Source organism: Agelaius phoeniceus, chromosome 6 (genome assembly GCF_051311805.1).
Source record: "Agelaius phoeniceus isolate bAgePho1 chromosome 6, bAgePho1.hap1, whole genome shotgun sequence".
Classification (NCBI taxonomy): Eukaryota; Metazoa; Chordata; class Aves; order Passeriformes; family Icteridae; genus Agelaius; species Agelaius phoeniceus.
This window is the reverse complement of record NC_135270.1, coordinates 12239063-12259062: the sequence shown is the minus strand read 5'-3', so window position 1 is coordinate 12259062 and position 20000 is coordinate 12239063. Positions and strand designations below refer to the sequence as shown.

Here is a 20000-nt window from a genome sequence, read left to right as displayed (position 1 = left end):
CTGAAAGGGTTTGATTAGTTAGAAAACTGTTCTTCAAGGAAAGGGCTTTGTAAATGCTTCAGGAAACTGGATTGTTCTGGGAAGCTCAGAGGTTGATTTGCTGCTGATGGCAGTGAGCCACCATTTATGCAGCATCTGCCAAAGTGCACTCTGGGACTGGTTTGTATTCTGGTAGCTCCTGCAGTAGAGCATTCCAAAAGAATAAATGCTGTTGTCTAAAATAGATTTTTTTCATATTTTTTACTGGAATTTTGACATGTGCACATTGAACAGACAGGAAGGTAAGTTCTTCCTTGTGTGAGAGCATGCACAGGACACGTGCACCCTTTTTGTTTCAATTTGAGATCTTGCATGGGCTTTGGGGACTCTGTGCTGTCTGTGCCTGCTGGAATGGTGTGTTCCTGTTCTATTCCTCCCTCCAACACTTGTGGCTTTTCCCTGAAGTGCACAGTTCCCAGTTACCTTACCTGCTAGGAACAGCTTTGGTGGATGAAGCAGGAAGTTGCTGATACTGAGTGGACAAAGATAATTTACTTGTTGAGTTCTCTGGCCATGGCCTGGCACCCACCCTTGCCTCTGACTCTGCATGTTCACCCTCTCAGCTCAGTATTGGCAATGTTTGTTTCATTTCAGAGTGGGGAAGGAAATCTAGAGGAGATTTCACTTAAATAGGCATCTTGGATTTGACTACAATGACATGCTTTTGAATGTCCTGGCAGAGGAAGAGTGCTGCTTCTCAAACACTGGCATCATTTAAGCCTTGCAAAGGAGAGAGGTTCTCTGCTGTGTTCTGCAACATAAACCCAGAAACCTGAACCTTCTCCTTCACTTCTTCCCATCTATTTGAGACCAGAGTGTACAACAAGCATGTAAAAGAGTGAAAGTTGGAGCTTGGCAGTTTTAATCATTGGGGCATCTCTTTAGTTCATCTAGGTTGGTGAGGGAGCATGGTTTAAATGTGGTACCTTCAGGAGCATGACAGAATCACAGAAAGGTTTGGTTTGGAAAGGACCTTAAAGACCATCCAGTCCCAGTCCCCCTGCTGTGGGCAGAGGCACCTTCCACTACACCAGGTTGCTCCAGGGCCCATCAAACTTGGCCTTGAACACTTCCAGGGATGAAGCATCCACAGCTTCTCTGTACAGCCTGTCCCTGTGTCACCTCCTCTGGGCTTGCTCCAACAGGTCTCTGTCATCTTTATGTTGTGCACTGCACTTGCTAAAGGTCTGTGGAAGCAATTCCCATAACCCAGCATATTTTAAAAAAAGCATCAGATAACTTTCTTAGGAAAATTTTGTGAAAGAATGGTTTTGTTTTCACTACTGGTAAAGTTTAGGCTGGTACTTGAAGATTTCTAACCTTGCAGGGATTGAAATCCTGGCAAAAGGAACAACTGTGACCATTGTCCTTATTTGTGAAATCAAGATTCAACAAAAGTAAAATAAGATGCAGGAGGTGGAAAGGTATCAGCAGCTGTTTCCCAGGCCCTAGCTAATGTTCCTCCTAATTTCAAGTGATGATTATGGACCAGGATTTTATTTACCTTACTTGGCAGTTTAGGGGATATTAGAGGGATGATTCACAATAGCACAATCACTTATTCTAGTCAAAGTTCCTGACACTTCTGCTTTCCCATGGCAATTCAGTGCTTCTCATTTCTGTTTCTGTGTGAACTCTGTGCTTGCTGGCATGTTTTCCCTATTGGAAGTCCTATGCACTCCTGCTTGAAATGTGTTTTTTCATGATAAGTTTTCTATCCTATTGAGGTAGAGGAGGAAATACAGTGATTTCTATCATTTGAGCAAAGCAAGACTCAGAGGAAACTTGGAGATAGTCAGGTAATTGCCTTTTCATTGGTAAATTTAAAATTGTCTTGCAAACAATCAAGATAGTAAATTATATTTAAAGTCTGTGAGTAGTCTCAGACATTAAAAAACCCAAACTGGTGCCTTGATGCTTTTGAAGGCTTCTTCAGTTTTTTTAAAAACCAAAAGTTGTTAAATAAAGTTCCATTCCCTCAAAATAATTTAGTTTTGACAAATTGTTTTCTTCCTTCTTTTCTTCCCCCTACCCCCCACCCTTCTCTTTCAGCAACTGGAAGCAGCAGCTGCTCGTGCTGCTGAGGAGGAGAAGAAAAGGCTTCAGACTCAAGTTGAGTTACAAGATCGCTTCAGTCTGGAGCTGGAGAGAGAAAAAATGGTGAGAAGTGCACGAGGGGTTCTGCTGCTATTCCACATAGGGAGCCATGTGTTCAGCAAGGGCTTCCCTCACAGGCAGCCACTGAAAGGATTCCACAGGTTTTGCAGGAGCCTGGAGAATGGAATCTATGTTGTGTTTATTTGAGATGTAGGATTAAAATACTTTTACCGGTGAATTCAAATACTGGAACAGCTTGGTTACACTTTGTGCAGCATTCAAGGTTTAAATATGACTGGAAAATTGGGAAAAAAAATAGACTGTTTGAAGGACAAATGCAGACTGAAGTTCCCCTTGCAGTTTTCAGAGATGGAGAAGCTGAGGCCAGTACTTGCTGTATGAATAAGCAAAATGCATTTTATGTGTTCCTAGAACAGCTTTTTTATGCTGTGTGTTCTTTTACAATTATACACACAGACAGATACAAAAAATAAATAAATATTGCTGCTTTACAATACTGTTACTATTCAGCTACACTGAAGACTCCCCAAAGAGCTGATTTTCAGTCTTCAGGGGCTGTGATAGGTTGTTCTGTTAATTGGGGAAAAGAAGTAGCAAAAGTGATGTGATGGGACATTTCAGGACATTAATGCACACAGTGCTGCTTTATGGGCTGAGCATGAATTCCTGAATACAATCCCTTTCTGGGTCACTGGGATTTGGGTCAGCTGAGGGGAGCAGCCTGCAAACCAATGGGGCAGGACATTCCAACCCCCTTTATCCATACTGTGCCATCATCCAGAGACAGAAGTGTGAGATACACTGCTGCCAAGGGGAGAATGAAAACAGTGCCCTTAAAGCAGCCTGACCTTCATGCCTGGCCTCTCTACAACCTTTCTCTTCCTTCAGTTGTGTATCTGTAAACTAAGCAACAAGATCAAGCTGACTGAAATTAGGTTTGAACCCCTGTAGAAATCCTGTGCTGCAGGAAGTAGGTCAATATAAGTAGCCTGTGTTATTATTTATTTTTTTAAATGCTCTTAGTTCCACATCTGCAGATCTAGCCTCAATTTTATCAGTTCTGCTCTGCAGTCAGCAGGAAGAGGTTTGTCTCTGGAAACATGGCCTGAGGGAAAGCTGGCAATTCCTTTAAAAATTGGAAACCTGAGTTGAATGGTAGCTTATGTGTCCCAAATTTGTGCTGCTAGGTAAGACAAAAAATGGAAGAGCAGGTTGCTCAGAAATCATCTGAACTGGAACAGTATTTACAAAGAGTACGTGAACTGGAAGAAATGTACAAACAGCTCCAGGAGGCACTGGAGGATGAGAAACAGGCGCGTCAGGATGAAGAGACTGTGAGGAAACTTCAGGCCAGGTATGGCTTTGACTAGGTGGAAAAGTGTTTCAGTCCCCCCTGCCAATAGTGGGTACCTGTGCCCTGCTACTAATGACTGCTTGCCTCTTGGAATGGGGAACTATCTTCAAGTCTAAACACAGCACAGATTTTATTTTTCCTTAAGATATGAAGGCTGAAGCTGCTGTTCATGATTTTTAAAATATGTCTGATTAGCCTTTAGCAGAGGGAAAGCTCAGCAGTTTTGGAAAAGCAGGTGCAGTTATTTTTCCATCAGGTGTTGTGCATGTCAGCATGTGAAAAACTCAGATCACTACAGGTTTTTCAGCTGTTTATTTTATAAAGGAGTATCTGTAAAAAGAATTTTCTGCTGTATTTTATCACAGGTTTAAACTGTAAGGATATAGGGTTAAATTTCCTCTTACAGTGGCTTTGTGGAGTGTGGTTTTTTTCTTCATATACTCAGTCCTCCTAAGACAATGAAGATAACTTATGCATGCCTGTTTCTTCTGGGGCTCTGTGTTGTGTATTTGCATTATTGACTACATTTTCTGAATAGCCCTTTGTAACAGTCAGACTGCTTGCACTGCTGGCATGACACTGAAGGCAAGCCAACACACAATAACTTTTCCCCTGTTTTCCCCTGCTTCCCAAGCTTTTTTAAAAACAATATTTTCTTTCCTTCTTAAAAAAAAAAAAAGAAGAAAGAAAAAATTAATTAATTTGGGTTCCCTGCATGGATACGACTTATGTGAAAAGTGCAGTTAACATCACAATCCCCATTGCAGGTTGCTGGAAGAGGAGACAGCAAAGAGAGCTGAACTGGAAAAATGGCATTTGCAGCAGCAACAGACCATTCAGATGACAGAAGCAGAGAAGCAAGAGCTGGAAAACCAGAGAATGATGAAGGAACAGGCTCTTCAAGTGGCCATGGAGCAACTGAAACAGCTTGAGTTGGAAAGGAAGGAGGCCCTTGAGCAGTATGAGGTGAGCTGCTCTGGTCATCAACCTCTCATCGTTAGCCATAGATTGTATTTGAAGTTCTTCAATATTATGCTTCTTTAAGGGTTATGGCACAAAAGTTGTAAGAGGTAGGACAGTTGGGTTGGTTGAGTTTTTGTTTTTGTTGGTTTTTTTTCTAGTTTTTACTCAGTTTCTAGACCAGTATCTACATTTGAAGAAGAGGATCTGTTTCAGACACACCTCTGAACCTCTTTTATTTATTTTTGTCACAATTTGCATGCAGGCCAGCTCAGTCACATCCTGAAATACTCTGTGTACATTTGTCCTGTACTGCAGTCTCACTTCATGTGCAGTCCCACTACTGCCATAACTGGGTGCATTTTGCTTCTGATGTAGTAATTTTTGCAGTATTTTGATGATGTTATGGCACTGTATTGTCTTCTACAGAGGACAGGTCAATGTGTTACTGTAGGCACCTACTCCTCAACAATGTATTTCAGCACTGAATGGAAGTTAAGGATAGGTAGGAGATAGATTAGCTGAGATTCTCAGTGTGCAGCAGAGCCTCGTGTCCCAAAAGCCAGGCCTGCTCTCTGCTCTGCTGAGTGCTTTTGGGGAAGGTCAGTAACTGTTCATGGAAGAAATAAGAGCCAGAATCCAGCAAGAATCCAGAGGCTGAAATGCTGCAGACTTTCCAGGGCTAGAGAGGTGTTGATCCTGCATTTATTTAGGTCAGGAAAGAAAGCCTGGCTGGGTTTGTGTTTAGCAGGGGAGGGTGTTTATGGGGTGAGCTCTGAAGGACAAGCCTGTCTCGCCTGGCACAGAGCATGAATGCTGCGCTCACTGCAAGCAAGGGCCCAGCTGGGGTAGCTGTGGCCACTTTACAACTTCCCAGGGTGGTGTTACATCTCACATCATCACAAGATTGCTTCTGGCCAGTACTTGGCTCTTTTTTAGGTGACATCTCAGGCTTTTTGTATGGGAAGCATCATTTACTACTCCAAAGGAATTGCTGAGTAGAGTAGACATACAAAACCACAAAAAAAAATCTACAAACCAATTATTTTAGAAATAATTAAATGTAAATTCTAGCCTTCCATTTGGAATTGTCCAAAAAACCAGTCTAGGCTGAAGAATGAAGACTAGCTTCATTACACAGCTACACAATATTGTAAAACCTTGTTATTTTAGGATTCTGGTTTGTCAACTTTTTTTTTTTTTTTGGAGTTTGGTGGTGACTAAATTACTTAGGATGCTTCCACATTAAACAGAGAGCTGGGGGAATAAGCATGGTTCTGGCTTTTGGTTTAAAAGGTGTTGTATCTTTATATAAAAGCAGAGTAAAGCTGTTGTTTTCAAGTGGGCTCTGTCTTATTTCAGGAGGTTAAGAAGAAGTTGGAAACAGCAGCTAACAACACCAAGAGTTGGAAAGATAAAGTAGCTCATCATGAGGGATTGATTCGACTAATAGAGCCAGGTGAGTTATCGACAGAAGAGTTACAAAAATATGTATTTATTCTGTCTCATGCACTTCCATCACTTGGTGGCTTACTGAAGTCTGCCTTTTCCTATAGTTCACTGGTTCACAGCAGCCTATAAATATCACCCTTTGTGAGAACTGCTGATGGGGGCTTCCAAGTCTTTCCCTCTAGTTGCCCTACTATAACAATTTTATTATCAATATTGTTTGTTTCTTTTATGTTTAAAACAAAGCAAGGATCAGCCTGAACACTGCATTGTGGGAGTGTGATGTCCCTGTCAGAACTGCCTGTCTCAGGTCTTGCTCTCCATCTTCCAGGCTCCAAGAATCCTCACTTAATCACAAACTGGGGCCCGGCTGCCTTCACTGAAGCTGAACTGGAGCAGAGACAAAGGAGCTGGAAAGGGAAGAAAGCCACTTCAGAGTGACAGTGGCAGCTGACACGTGGCCCAGAACAGGAGCCCACCTCCCTCGTTCTGCTTTGCACAGAGCAGCCTCTTGCTTACAAAGTTTAGTTTGCTCAGCAGGTTGGGCCTCTCTGCTCATGAAATGCTGTTTGCCAGGCTGGAGGGTCTGCTCAGAGCTCAGCCATTCCAGTGGGTGGAGTCTGACAGGACACGCTGTTTTCCCTCACGTTTCCAAGACTTTGCAACTGAAAGTTTGTATTGAAATGTAGCTTGTGACAGAGTTGTTCCTATAGTAGCCTGTAACAATCTGACAGCAGCTAACCAGTCAGGCAGCATCACTTTCATTCCAGAAGGTCAGGGAAGCAGTTGTTCTGCTGGTTCAGTTTAGTATCATTTCAACCCAGGGTAAATCAGTCCTGGAGGTTGTGTCCAACTCTGAGATGGAGCATTACCTTTCCTTCCTCCTTTTACTTTTGCTGTCCCTCTGTTGCTCTCTGCACAGTGCTTGGTGCTCAGACACATTCCCTTGGCAAGGGGGGGCTGCCATCAGTGGGTGCTTGCTGCCTGCTTGGATTTGGTGTCCTATTTCCCTCTCTTTGCAGGAATCCAAACAAAAGAACTGGAGATAGGCATGTAGAAAACACTGCTGCAAGACATTTGGAAAAAGTAGTCACACAAGACTGTTTCTGTACTGTCTCATACGTGAGAAGTGCTAAATAAAGCCTTGAGAATTCTCTTCATAGTATAAAAGATGAAGCTTTGGCTCACAGATTTCTGAAACAGATCAATGGAAGGTGGTAGCACACACAGGGCAAATAGCCTCCATGTCAAGGCTGTGTTTGTGCAAGCAATCTGATTATAGCATCCCACCATTTTTAGATGGAGCACTGTCTTACTTTTAATTGGAGGCCAGATTAAAAAAATGTAAGAAGAAATGTTTTTTTAAATAAAAGTGATAAATGTGTAGTGATACTGCTTTAGGAAAAAAAAAAAGTAATTCCTGTCAATAAAATAACTTCAGTCTTTGTAGTACCAAGGCTTCCCAAAGAGGCTGCTGTTGTGCCTTACTGTTCTCTCCTGGGACAAAGCCAGTTATTTCTGTTTCTGTAGGGAAAAGGAACAAGGCTGTAACTTTGCTTTGCAGATCTCCCACACCAGCATTGCTCAGTAAAGCAGGATTCCTGCCAAGTTGTACAGACATTTTGAGATGCCCCCTCGAGAAGCAGGTGCCCACTGGTGTGGCTTGTGAGCAGCTTTGACTGTACCCTGGCCATCCATCCCTCACCTGCTTGTTAGTTCAGCTACATGTTAAATTATTTGTAGTAAATAAGAAGTGAATTTTTCAGGAGGATAAGCAGTGCCTTGCTGTGCAGCACTGTGATACTTGGGTCTTGGAAGAGCAGAAGCTGTACAGAAGTGGTGTCCAGATTTGGAAGTCATAAATAGTATTTTATTTGCCTATTAACTAAGACTCACTCAAATACTGAATCTTTCAGACATTTATTCTCTGGTTGTATTTTTGTACTAATTGAAATCTTTAATGTTTCAGTAAATGGAGTGCTGATTAGAATGGCAGGAAAATCCAGGATCTTCCTATTTATACTCACTGTACAGGAAAACAGTAGTTCCTTAAACTTGATAACAGTGCATTTTTTAAATTGATCACATTTACAGAAGCAATGTGAATAAAAAACCCACCCACCTGTAATAGAGTTACTAATGTACACAAGGTTAAACTTTGCTAAAGGAGCTGGAAGAGTATTTGTAACTACCAAACATCTTATGTGGAGAGCAGAAGGGGTATTGGGGCTAAACTTGTTTAATTTTTCTAACAGTCTTTATTTTGGACAATGTTTTTTTAAGAACAACAAATGCTGCATGTTTTCGTATTTTTTACTGTTCTTTAGAAATGGCTGTTTAATAAAGTAATATAAAGTAATTTACATTTTGGAATTAATGGATGTCTTATTGCCTGGGTTTCTTTTGGCCTGTTGGAATTCAAAATCCAGTGACTGTTGTGTGGAGGAAGTTTAGTGGTCGGATCAATGGGATGTTAAAGGCATAATAAAGGCAGTGGTCACAGGATAACACAAGCAGCCTTTGTTTTAGCAGCACTCCTGCTCTCAAATGTTCATATTCAGTACTCCTTGCTGCAGGATGGGGCAAGGGCAGAGCAGGCTCAGCCGCAGGGAGCTGTTGGGGCAGACACACAGCAGCCCCTCACACTGTGTCAGCCCTATCTGTCTGTCTGTCTGTCTGGCAGAAGAGGAAATGAGATAACGTTCCTTTTAATTTAGTCGTTTCTGCTTGCTCTGGCAAATTAAAAAAGCTTTGTGTGAAGCCTTGCTCAGTAAAGCTGGGGGGTGTGGTTGGTTTAAAAATTAAACTATTTGCATGCCGAGCAAAAATACCACTTGAGAATGAGCCCCTTGGAGCGGCACTGAGCAGCATCCCAAGGGAGCACAGAGCCGTGAGTCACCGCCGGGCATGGAAATCTGCATCCCGCTGTGCCGGCATCCCGTGGGGCCGCGGAACTGCCCTGCTGTTCCCACAAAGCGACGAGCCTGCTCCTGGTCAGGATATCCCGCTGAACTCTGGGATTAGGGATGCCACTGCTCTGCCCAAGAAGCCCTAACTACACCTCAGGCTCACACAGGGGCCAGGGGAAAGCTGTGCACTGCAGGGCTCAGCCCACTTGTTTCTGTCTGCCAGACTGAGGTTTCATTTACCTGCTGCTGCTGGAGCAGTCCTGCAAACCACAACCCCAGTACTGTGCTGTTTCCCTCTGCAAACAGGATGGGGTTTGGTTTAGGGTTTTTATTTTTGTTTTCTTTTCCCTGTGACCGTTTTATGGAGCTGATTTATGAGCTGTGCTCACTGGATCACACATTCCCAAACTGTAACAGGCTGGCTTCCAGCAGCTCATGTTACTCCTGTTTCACTGTCCTGCATGAGCAGCCACAAAAGCAAAGCCTCTGCGGGGCAAGGAACAGTGTCTTGGGACAGAATCTGTATCCTGGGAAGGTGGGGAATTGGAAGCAGGTGATCATTAGAGTCAAAAGAAGCACCTGTTTGGCCCTGTTAATGGTAGAGAGATTGGAAGCAGGTGATCATTGAGGTCCCTTCCAGCCCTAGCTATCCTGTGATGCTGGGTCTCAGTCATGCAGGACACCTGGAATGGGAGCTCCACCATCCCTCTCAGTGAAAGCGAATGGAAAAAAACTGCTCTGATTTTTATCTCAAATATGTGAAGCAGTTTGTAAACAATTTCTGAGCAAACCGGTGCAGGGCCAGGAAGGGGATATCCACAAGGCCTTTCAGCTGCTTTGGGGTGAGAGGCCATGATTTGTTCCGAAAGGAAGGGGTGGTGAAGGGCGGCAGGTGTGCTGTACACTTGTCCTCTGAGAATGGCAAATTCCTTTCACACTTAAGATTTTTAGGGGCTTTCCTAGTCTTGTGACTCGAGAATTATATCTCTCTCTGCCTTTGTTTTGGCTTTTTGTATTTTTGTTGTCTGGGTTTTTTTTGTTTGTTTAACAAATCTTTTGGGGTCACCGTGGCAGCCTCCGCGCCCCCCGCCCGGCTGCCCACGCCGGGACACCGAGCTGGGGACAGCGGGAGCGCTCCGGGCCGGCCCCGGGGCTGCCTCATCGCCGGGCTCCGGCTGCCACCTCGTGGTGAACCAGCCCAGCGTCCCAGACCGTGATCCCGCGGTGTTGCCGGCCGTGGCGGTGTCCCGGGACAGCCACCCTGCCGCTGCCCTGCCCGGGAAAAGCGCCGCGGCTGCGGCACCGCCACCGCCTCCCCGCCCTGGCCACCGCAGCCCTGCCCCTGCTCCAGGAGCCCGGTCTGTTCCTACTCAGTGTGCCCACGGACATCCCGTCAGCCTGGGAAAAATGGATTTTTGGTTTGTTGTTGTTGTTACCACGGGGCTGTGAGCTAATTCAGACATATTTTCCGACCAAACCGCGGCGCACCGCAGGAGGACAATGTGCGCAGTGGGATACAGCATCCCGCAATCTCGCATCTGCAGGCGCAGCTCGGGCTGCCGTGCGGCTTCCCTAAAAGCAGAACAAGGAAACACGTGAGAGGGAGGCTCCTTCCCTGCACACAGCCTTTGCCCAGGTGCTGTGTGCGCGCCCCGAGGCTGCAGGAGCGGGGCCGAGCCGAGGACGTGCTCAGCATCACGTACTCCTCTTTTTGGGAGCAGGACTCGGGCTCGCCCCTTCCAGCCACGAACGGGGTGGGCGTGTGTGAGGAGAGGATATCAGCTCATGTGGCCGTGAGGGCCAAAATAAAATAAAATGAAATATAATAATAAATGCAAAATAAATTATAGCATATGTATATATATATATATATGTAAAATGAATAAATTATACACATATATAATATAAACACATTATAAATATAGATATATTAAAAATTAAATAAATTATATATACATATATATGATTATAAAATAAAATGCAAACAGAAACTTTGTGACACAATTTAGACACTACTGTGGCTTCCACACATTTACTCTCGCTGTGAACTCCAACTACCTGGAAAATGGCAGGATTCAAAAGTGCAGGAAAGCACTGCCTTATGGACTGGCTTCCTGGGTGTGAAAAATGCATGTATTTTATGATTGGCTTTTCGCAAATGTTAAAATGAATATTATATGTGTTGTGTTAGAAAGTAATGCTGTATTAGTTTTCTTAAGTACTGTGTTAAATATAATTTTAGGTTATAAAAGTTGTTAAAATAGAAACGATGCTATGTAGGATACTTTTCTAAAAAAGAAAGGACTCGCAGTGAGATAGCAGCCAGAGGACACCTAAATCTTTCAGAGAAGAAGAATTTCTTGCCCTCTTATCAGAAGAAATGAACTTCTTCCTGCCTCGAAGGTGCTGTTAGGATTTGGAGGAAGAAGTTGACAATTACTAGACAGAATCCTGTATTTGAATGGAATTTATGCATCATATATGAAGTGTATGAATATGTAACAGGCTATTGCTTTTAAGGGCTAATCCTTTGGGCTCGTGCTGCCCAGAAAAAGGTACCCAGATGTCCGTAACTCTTTGTCTCTATTGTCTCATATTGTCCTAATTCAAATTGTCCAAATTATTATTACTCTAATTGTATTACTATTTTTATAACCATTTTATTACTATTAAACTTTTAAAATTTTGAAAACAAGAGATTGGTGTTTTTAACACTGGGTGTGCCAAAAGTACCATCCTTCAAAAAAAGGGAAAGGCCGGTGGTTGTTTTAACACATAAGATGAAATTATGTTTGGGAAATGTAGCTGCATCTCACCTTCAGAAGAAATTAAAATTGGAAGGGTATGATGCAAAACAGTTAAACATTCTGAAAGGCCTTGAGAGGGAGATTTAATGAGGTAGTTTTTAATACCTGTGTGCACAACCCTGGAGGAACCACTTGACAAGAGCCCTTCTCTTGCTTTTTTTCTCATATTTTAGCCTAATTGCCAGAGGAAATGTAAAAGGATATGAGCAGCAGGGTCAGAGGAAAGTCCATGGCAGACTGGACAGAATATTGATATAAGGAAAAAAGAAATCACAATCTCCAGCACAAATGCACTCACTTTCCTCCATAAGCCTTTACTGAGTGGGCTATCAATCCCTTAGTGAATAAAACCACAAAAAAGCCCTTTCTACCCTACTCAGCGTGCTCACAGCTCACATCACTCTTCTGCCCACCAAAGAGGCTTGATCTGGCACCAGCTTTGCACACAGTTGTTAAAGTAATTGCTAATTAATAGAGGTGCTTGCTGTGGCTGCAGCACACCAAGGCCTTTAACAGGATCCAGGCACAACAATGTCCTCATGCAAACACTCACCTGCTGTCACTCCTGTTGTTACACTATTTCTGAGCACACCTCGATATCTCAGATGGGATTGAGAGATCAGGCATAGACACGAGACAGTTTCAAAAGCAGCCTGGACTTGGTGTTGACACAAATTAGCTGTTTCTAATTAGCTGTTTCAAATTAGCCTGCCCCAGCATGGAGATTTCTCAACCATGACTCAAGGTACAAGTGCTGGGGACATGCAGGTCCTCTGGGGTGGTGGGTCTTCAGCCCTGAGTGAAAAAAGAAAAAAAAAGCAAAACAAACCACACTTAAAAAAAACTTATTTATGGTCACACATTGCTTAGACATTTTCAGAAAGTGCCTCTCACACTGGGGCTGATTTTTTGCATTTGGAGCAGTGCAAGGTTGTGTTCTATGAACCACTTCCTTTGCCAGTGATGCTTTGGGCCATTTACTCTCCCCAAACCATGAAGACAGCCACCACATCTCTCTGTGAGGGTGGAACATGCCCCATTTCCAGCCAGGCTTTCCTCCCTGCCAGAAAGATGTCTGTGGCCATGCTTATTCCCACACAGGAGGTGGGAAATGATGGGAGCAGGGTACAGCCTGCTCACACCCCCAAAAGCTGAGTGTTGTGGCACTGCTCCCTGGGGGCATGGAGGTGGCACCTTCTGTGTTTGCTGGTTTGCTTTAGCATGGCCATTGCCTGCCTGTGAGGGCTGCACGACGTCCAGGGGGGTCTCTGCTGGCCCATGGAGGTTCCTGGGGAGATGGCTTGCCCAAAATAACCAGCAGAGGACAGCTGGGCATGGCCCCTGTGGTGAAGGAGAGCCGCCTGCCCGTGCTCCAGCCCAGGCCCCTCGCTGCCACCATTACAGATGGCAAGTGCCCAGCCTGCAGTGGCCCTCAGCCGCCTCCAGCCAGCAAATCCTTCTTGCCAGCAGCAGAAAATCCAGAGGGTGCATTCCTTGAAATCATACTTCAAGGAATGGAGCAGGCATGGGGTACAAGAACCAGTCAGAGGGGAAGGGACCAGGAAACTCCACATGTGCTGGGTACCCATGCTGGGCCAGGCTGCTGTGCCCCGGGTGCAGAGCAGGGACCAGCCCTGCCCAGCTCCAGGGCAGCTCTATCTCTGCCCCTCGCCCTGCTCGGACCAGTCCCTGTCCCTGGTGTCCCTGGGGCTGCCAGCAAAGCCCAGGTGCTGTGTGCTGCACTCGGGATGGCGCTGAGAGCTCCCGGCTGAGGCCGAGCCGGGCCAACCCGGGCCCGGCCTGCTGAGCCCACAGCACCTCCAGGGGAGCGGAGCTGCACAGCCACTCGCTGCTCTTCCAGTTTTCCATTCTTTTCTCATTCTCATGGAGCCCCAAGTCCCTACGTGCCGAAGCAGGGTGAGAAGACTGACACGATTTTTCCAAAGCCCCCGGCGAGCCGTGGGACCCGCAGCCCAGGGCTCCGCCAGCTCCTGCCCCGGCAGGCCGGCCAGGCAGCGGCAGCTGCTCCCCCAGAGACGGGGAGAACAATAAGGAATACCAGATCTGCCGCAGGAATGCGGGAGATACCGTGGCGGGGGGCCCTGGGAGTCTGGGCAGAGCTTGCTCACGGCTTGGCCGCAGCCCAGGGGATGGCACTCAGGCCGCGCTGTCGCCGGCCGCGGTGGCGGGGGATACGCGGGGGATACGCGGGGGATGCGCGGGGGATGCTCGGGGGATGCTCGGGGGATGCTCGGGGGATATGCGGGGGATGCTCAGGGGATTCTCGGGGGATGCTCGGGGGATTCTCGGGGGATACGCGGGGCATACGCGGGGGATACGCGGGGGATGCTCAGGGGATTCTCGGGGGATGTGCGGGGGATGCTCGGGGGATTCTTGGGGGATTCTCGGGGGATGCGCGGGGGATTCTCGGGGGATGCGGCACCCCCCCGGGCGCCGGACAGCAGATGGCAGCCGGACACCGCCGCACGGCCCCGCAGAGCCCGGGGAGCAGGGCCCTGCCCGGCAGGCTCCTAATGAATCACATGTGCGGATCCCGCCCGGGGAGGCAGAGCCGGGGATGCGGCACCGCCGGGGTTTCACCGCGGGCCGGCCCCACGCTCCGGGCCGCGTCACCCGTGTACGTGCAGCACCACAGCGCTGCTGCCTCGCCGCAAGCCCACACCGACAGCGGCCAAAACCTCTGCCCGGGGCTGCGCCGGCCTCCGGGGAAGGAGGGAGAGGAGCGGGCAGATGCTGACCCGGCTGTCAGCGCCCCTGGGCACCGCAGCCCCTGGAGTCACCCAAAGCCGGGCGGCCGCGGTGCCCCCTCGCTCCTGGGGACACGCTGGGCACCCCGAGCTGCTCGGGGGACCCACAGCAGGGTCCGCACCCGCCGCTGCCAAGGCCTGCCACGCCAATTAGGGAGTCATTACTCTGTTGAGTAACATTTTCCCTCAATGACTTAGGAACTTTAACCCAATTTTGAAATGTAGGGGAGGCTAAGTTGGATTACCTTAGCTCAACTGCTCGTGTCATAAGCCCTTGAGAAGGGGGACTGGAGGGTTTTTTCCTCCAGAAACCTTTTGTTGCCTCAAAAAATCCTTGTTTTTTTTCTTAGCTCAGACACCAAGAGGGGGAGTTTTCAGCTTCCAAAAATAAATCAAAGACACCACGATGCCTGCAGGGTATTTGTTTCTCCATAGGAACGTGAACCTGGTGGTTTAGTTTAAGGGAGGCTAAGCTAACTCTCACATTTTCTACATTCCTCTTTTTCCTGATAGATCAAGATCGACAGGTTTGAACTGTTGTTTTAATGAAAACCTACTACTCCTGAGAGGGTTTCCTGTTTTAGAAAGATGATCTTTCAGAGCTACAAAATTCCAAACAATTTGACTTGCTATCACCTTCGTCAGGTCCCTTAACCTCCTTGTGCCTCTGCTGGGCACTGATGAAAGATGGGTGATCTTTACCTATTAAAAAAGCACACAGACATCTGCAAAACAGTGAACTGTCCCTGAAAGGAGGGCTCTTTAAGTGATACTCTGAACCTGTGTTCACCAGGTGCAAATCAGAGATTGCTGAGTGAGGCCTGGAAAACACCATTTATACCAGGGCACGGCCAGAGCTCTGTGGCACCAGCCCCTTGCAGTGTCACCTCCAGCTCCTCCACCTTTATTCCTGATCCCTGGCAGCCAGAAAACCTCTTGGGTATCAACCACAAATTGAAGCAGCCTTTAGCCTCTAATTAACTGGACTTAAATCACCATTCAGCTACCCCCAAAGTTTCATGGAAATTAGGCCAGCACTCCCGCCAAGCCCTCTTTTGTCATCTCTCATTCAAGCTGCTGAATCAATTCCAGGTAGGTTTTCCCCTCCCCTGTGCATGTGGAGCCCTGACAACATGGGGTAAATCTAAACATGGCCAACCTCAACAATGCATCTCTGGAGAGTTTTCAAAGCTAAAGCTTAAGCTCTGCATCTCAGAGCAAGTTTGGGGGTAGATGCAAATCCCTTGTTGAAGGTTCAAGTGTTTGTTTTAAAGTCACAAGTACGACAGGACTCCCTGAATAAATTTTTGTCCAGGAAACTGAACTTCAGCTCCCAGTTTTGTTAATTCTGCAGTCCAAAATGTTTTCTTTCCTGGTTTTTTTTCCTTGACTTTTAGAGGCAATTAGGATTTTCCAACTGTTCTAACAATTTAGAAGCTCTAATATGTAAAAACACTTTCTTGTGTTACAAAAGTTTCTCCAAATTGTAAAATGCATTACAAAGGGGAGGGAGCCAGCCCCATGTACACTGTTTGGGCTGCTCTTCTGGCAGAAAATGACCACTGGCAGCATTCAAGGCATGGAAAAAGGACTTATCACCCAGATCCTTCAAACAGTCAAAACCGCCTTAGCTGGGCAAACCGGCCCTGATTTCTCAGCACTAATCCCTGGAGGTACAGGTCTGCTGACGTCAGGGCTGCTGTGGTTATTGCAGGGCTCACAGCCCTTCAAACACTCTAGCTGCAAGCCCCAGTCCACTGCACACAGAAGCTCTTCAAAAGCTTCTGACAGGGACACGGCCGGGACATGGGAATGTCGAGGGCTCTCCCCGCTCACCTGCTCCAACTGTGCAGCCAAGGGGTTGTAGGGATCTTTGAAATTCACACTTCAAGAAGCCAGTTGCTCTCCTGCTTCACTCAGAAATCCTCCTGGAAGATTGCTGCTTCCTGTCTGAGCTCCTCTTTTAAAGCCAGGTTTTCTGCCTGCTCTCTGAAAGAAGCCTATAAAAAAGGAGAAGACAGCAAAGCTCAGGAAAGCTCTTATCTGACATGTAGAAGCTCACAGGTGCAACAGGAAGGATTGCACATGCCCATCAGGAAAATGGAAAAGACATTAATGATTTTCAAAGCTAGACTCTCACTTGTTATTTCTCTCTGGCTAACATTTTTTAAAGACTTGAGGATTCCTTTTATCAGGGAATGTTTCCTGAAAAGTTCTTTCAGAAAGAGTTTTTTTTCTTTTTTTAATCCCTTTGCATTTCAGGTACATGAAGTACTTCATAAGCTGTTCCCTGACTACTGCTCAAGGGCAGGAGCAATTGGGATTTTGGGGGATGCTGAGGCTTATCAGCTTGCTGGAGGAGCTGGAGCAGAGCCAGCAGCTGTGAGGAACCAGCCCTGTGCCCGTGGTGGGATGGCACATCCCTGCCCCACAGAGCTGCCAGGGAGCTGCTTCCTTCTGGATGAGAGCTGCACGTGGGCTCATTTTCTGCCTCCCCCCTGCAGTGCAGACATCCCCTGGGGTCCAAAAACTGCAGGATGAAAAACTCATCCTTCCTCCTGGCCTGGATCCTGGGCAGACATGTGCACACGCTTAGTGCTGAGCATGTGAGTAGCAACACCGATCTCCACATGGAGCAATCCACATGCTTGAGCCTCTGCACATTTGGGAGCAGGGGAGAGGAGGACACTGGGTTCTCTGCTTGCCTGTTTTACATACCACTCCTGGAGATCCCACCCAAACGAGAGCGGCGCAGCAGGACGGCGCTGAGCTATACAGCTATTTTTATTTCCATCTCTCGTGGCCTTGCTGAGACCTGCTATGAATTATCTGGGATATCACACCCCAGACGAGTCCAAACAACAGGTCTTGCTGCAGACTGTCTGTGTTCAGAGGGGTGATTTAGTTACTGCTTTCCCCCCACCCCGTCTTCTTCTTTATTCCCATTAGTGACACGTTGGCTGCAGAGAAAACTTATTCATGCTCTAGAAATGTAATATTTACTCAAAACAATTTTTATTTGGCTTGGCTTCTTCCCAGTACCATAAAGTGATAGCCAACCCCAAGTGCTTACATAGACAACATGTGCATCTGAGTCATATTTATGATCCCCGTTATAAAAAGCCCACAACCTTGTTGTTTGGTGCAATAGGATGGGACTGAAGGCATCAGCACGTCTTGAGCATAGCCTGTCTCTGGAATCTGCAGAAATTTGCCATGCTCCAAATTTAGAACTTGTGGGTGGGAGCTCAGTCAGGAGCCAACTTTTTATACCATTACATCACAGGAATTGAGGGCTTCGTGCCAAGGATCCAAGGAAATTAATAAAGAGCAGAGGCTGTCCAGCTGCTTGAATTTAAAGTCATGGCAGAGAGGTAATTATTAATAAATACGGCTTTATTCGGAACATCGTAATCTCGCCGCTCAAATTGAACATATCCCCTCTCCTTACTGCAGCTTACTGTTCTGTTAGAACTTGCAAAGACAATAGGAAGGAATTGACTTCTGTGAGAGGGAGGCCCCGGGAAGCTGGGATCCTTCTCCACAGAGGCCAGGCTGCAGCGGTGGCTCTCAGCTGAGCGCGCACGTTTGCCGGGGCATCACCGCTTCCCCGCTGCGGGAGGGAGCTGGAACGTGGCGTGCCTTCTTCCAGCTGAAACACACAAGGCCTCCAATGGATCAAAGCCATAGACAGCTAATTAGAAGAGAAATTCAATTTGTTTGACCTCCCCTTGCTGGGGCAGCCAGTGCAAGCTCAAATGTCACAGCCTCCAGGGAGCTCATGGTGAAGCACGGGGCTGCTTACCAAGAGGCACAAGGTGACCTGAGCAACCTTCCATCCTGTTTGGGATGCACTGTGTGTGCCCACAGCCCTGGCAGGGCTTGGCCCTGGCCCAGAGTGTGGCTGGAGCTTGGGGAAGGGCCGTGCTGGTGCTGCCCCGTGCCCCCACAGATTGTGGAGCCCAGGTCTGCCACACGCTGCTCTCAGGACCTCAAACGCACAGCACACACCACAGGCACCTTCCCAGCTCCAGCCCTCAGCCCCCAGCAGGACAGGCTCTGCAGGAAAACACCTGGCTCTGCACACAGCAAGGGGTCAGGGGTCCCAGTGCTTGGTCTGCATGCCAAGGGCTGAGCACAGGCTAGCCATGAAGCACACAGTCAGGAGAATACAGCAGTGTCTGTGCAAAAGGGGCTCCCCTGATGCTCAAACCACAGAAATGTTGGTATGCAGCTTCAGAGATTTACAGCTTACACTCGCCTCAAGGGTATGCAAAGGCTATGAATAATTAAAAATATGGCTCTGGGTTCTCTAGGAAGTTCCCCATTTCCATTTTACAGATAAACAAGCTGAGGTAGAAAGCAACTGAGAGCTGCTTCAGTGGAATGATACTGTCAGCAAAGCAAACATTAGAGCTCCCAGGGAGATGCTCCTGCACCCACAGATACCTCATCCTGCTTGCACATGTACTTCTTGCAGCAGCACATACCAAACAGCTTTATGCATCCATGGCTCACCAGGAGCCAGCACAGCAAAGACCTGCAGCTTCCTACAGCCCCTGCTTTTGTATTAGCACACACACACATGAAATATTAAAAAATACTGTTTAAAAACCATAGCCAGCAGGTTAAAAAAATAAAAATAATCCCTTCAATGGTGTGGTCACAGAATGACAATTTCCACAGTGGAAAGAAGACAGTCACTGATAGGGATAAAAAGCAGAAATCAAGTCAGTTCAACTCAGTGATCCCAATCATAGAATAGTTTAGGTTGTGAAGACCTCTAAGTCATTCCTCACTTCTTAAATGTGGTGTTTCTACCTGCAACACAGGCATGGACATGCAGGGGATGTTACAAGAAGCCAGGCTGCTCTGGACTCAACAGGCTCTATTACTGGGTAAAACCTCTTGTATTTTACCTAGAAAAATACAATGCCAACCACTCATTCCTGCCAGAGAACCCACAGAGACATCCTGACCCCTGATCAAGTACAATGCTATGCATTTTTTCTCCCAGCATGCAGCTGCTCATGCTGGACTATGTATTTCATATTTTTGTGAACAGCTGTGAACATCTAAAGATTAAAAACCTCAGGTTCATTAAACATCCCACTTATGGTCAGGAGAAGCTCTCCTGCGATGCCTGACTCACGGAGAGAAGCTGGGACACTGCAGAGGGTGAGGAGAGCCTTTGGATGCTGCTTCCCTGTGGGATGGGAGACCTCTCTGGGTTCTTTCTGGAAACCTGGAGTTGGGCTGGCTCCTGGAGCTGGCTTGTGCATGCTGAGAGCATCTCACATGCCTCTGAAGCACTTCCTCACCTCACCAGCGGCACGAGGAGACTTTGAGGAGGGACAAATGCAGGGTTTTCCTCAGCTGCTAAAATACTTGTAGTACTGGACTGGAAAGGATGAATGGACTCCAGTTATTGGATAACTTGCAGAGAAATTAAAAAACAAAATATTATCGAGGCAGAAAACACCCAAAAAGATTCACCCCACACCAGATATTTGCCAGAGCAAAAAGGCAAGAGTTTTTATTTCCAACGTGAATGCCCCTGGTAGGTTCAGGCTGAGGAGTGAAGTAGCCATTTTAC

At 46.8% G+C, this 20000-nt stretch overlaps 1 protein-coding gene across 1 annotated transcript in view; it reads left to right on the top strand.

Moving 5' to 3' along the window:
- SWAP70 (switching B cell complex subunit SWAP70) overlaps positions 1-8283 on the top strand; it is a 36225-nt gene extending 27942 nt beyond the window's left edge. The window contains exons 8-12 of the mRNA XM_054635144.2: positions 2092-2199; positions 3345-3511; positions 4279-4477; positions 5834-5930; positions 6252-8283. Coding sequence (XP_054491119.1) covers positions 2092-2199; positions 3345-3511; positions 4279-4477; positions 5834-5930; positions 6252-6361 — 681 coding nt within the window. The 3' untranslated portion in view covers positions 6362-8283. The remainder of the gene's footprint in view (positions 1-2091; positions 2200-3344; positions 3512-4278; positions 4478-5833; positions 5931-6251) is intronic.
- Positions 8284-20000: the final 11717 nt, after the last annotated feature.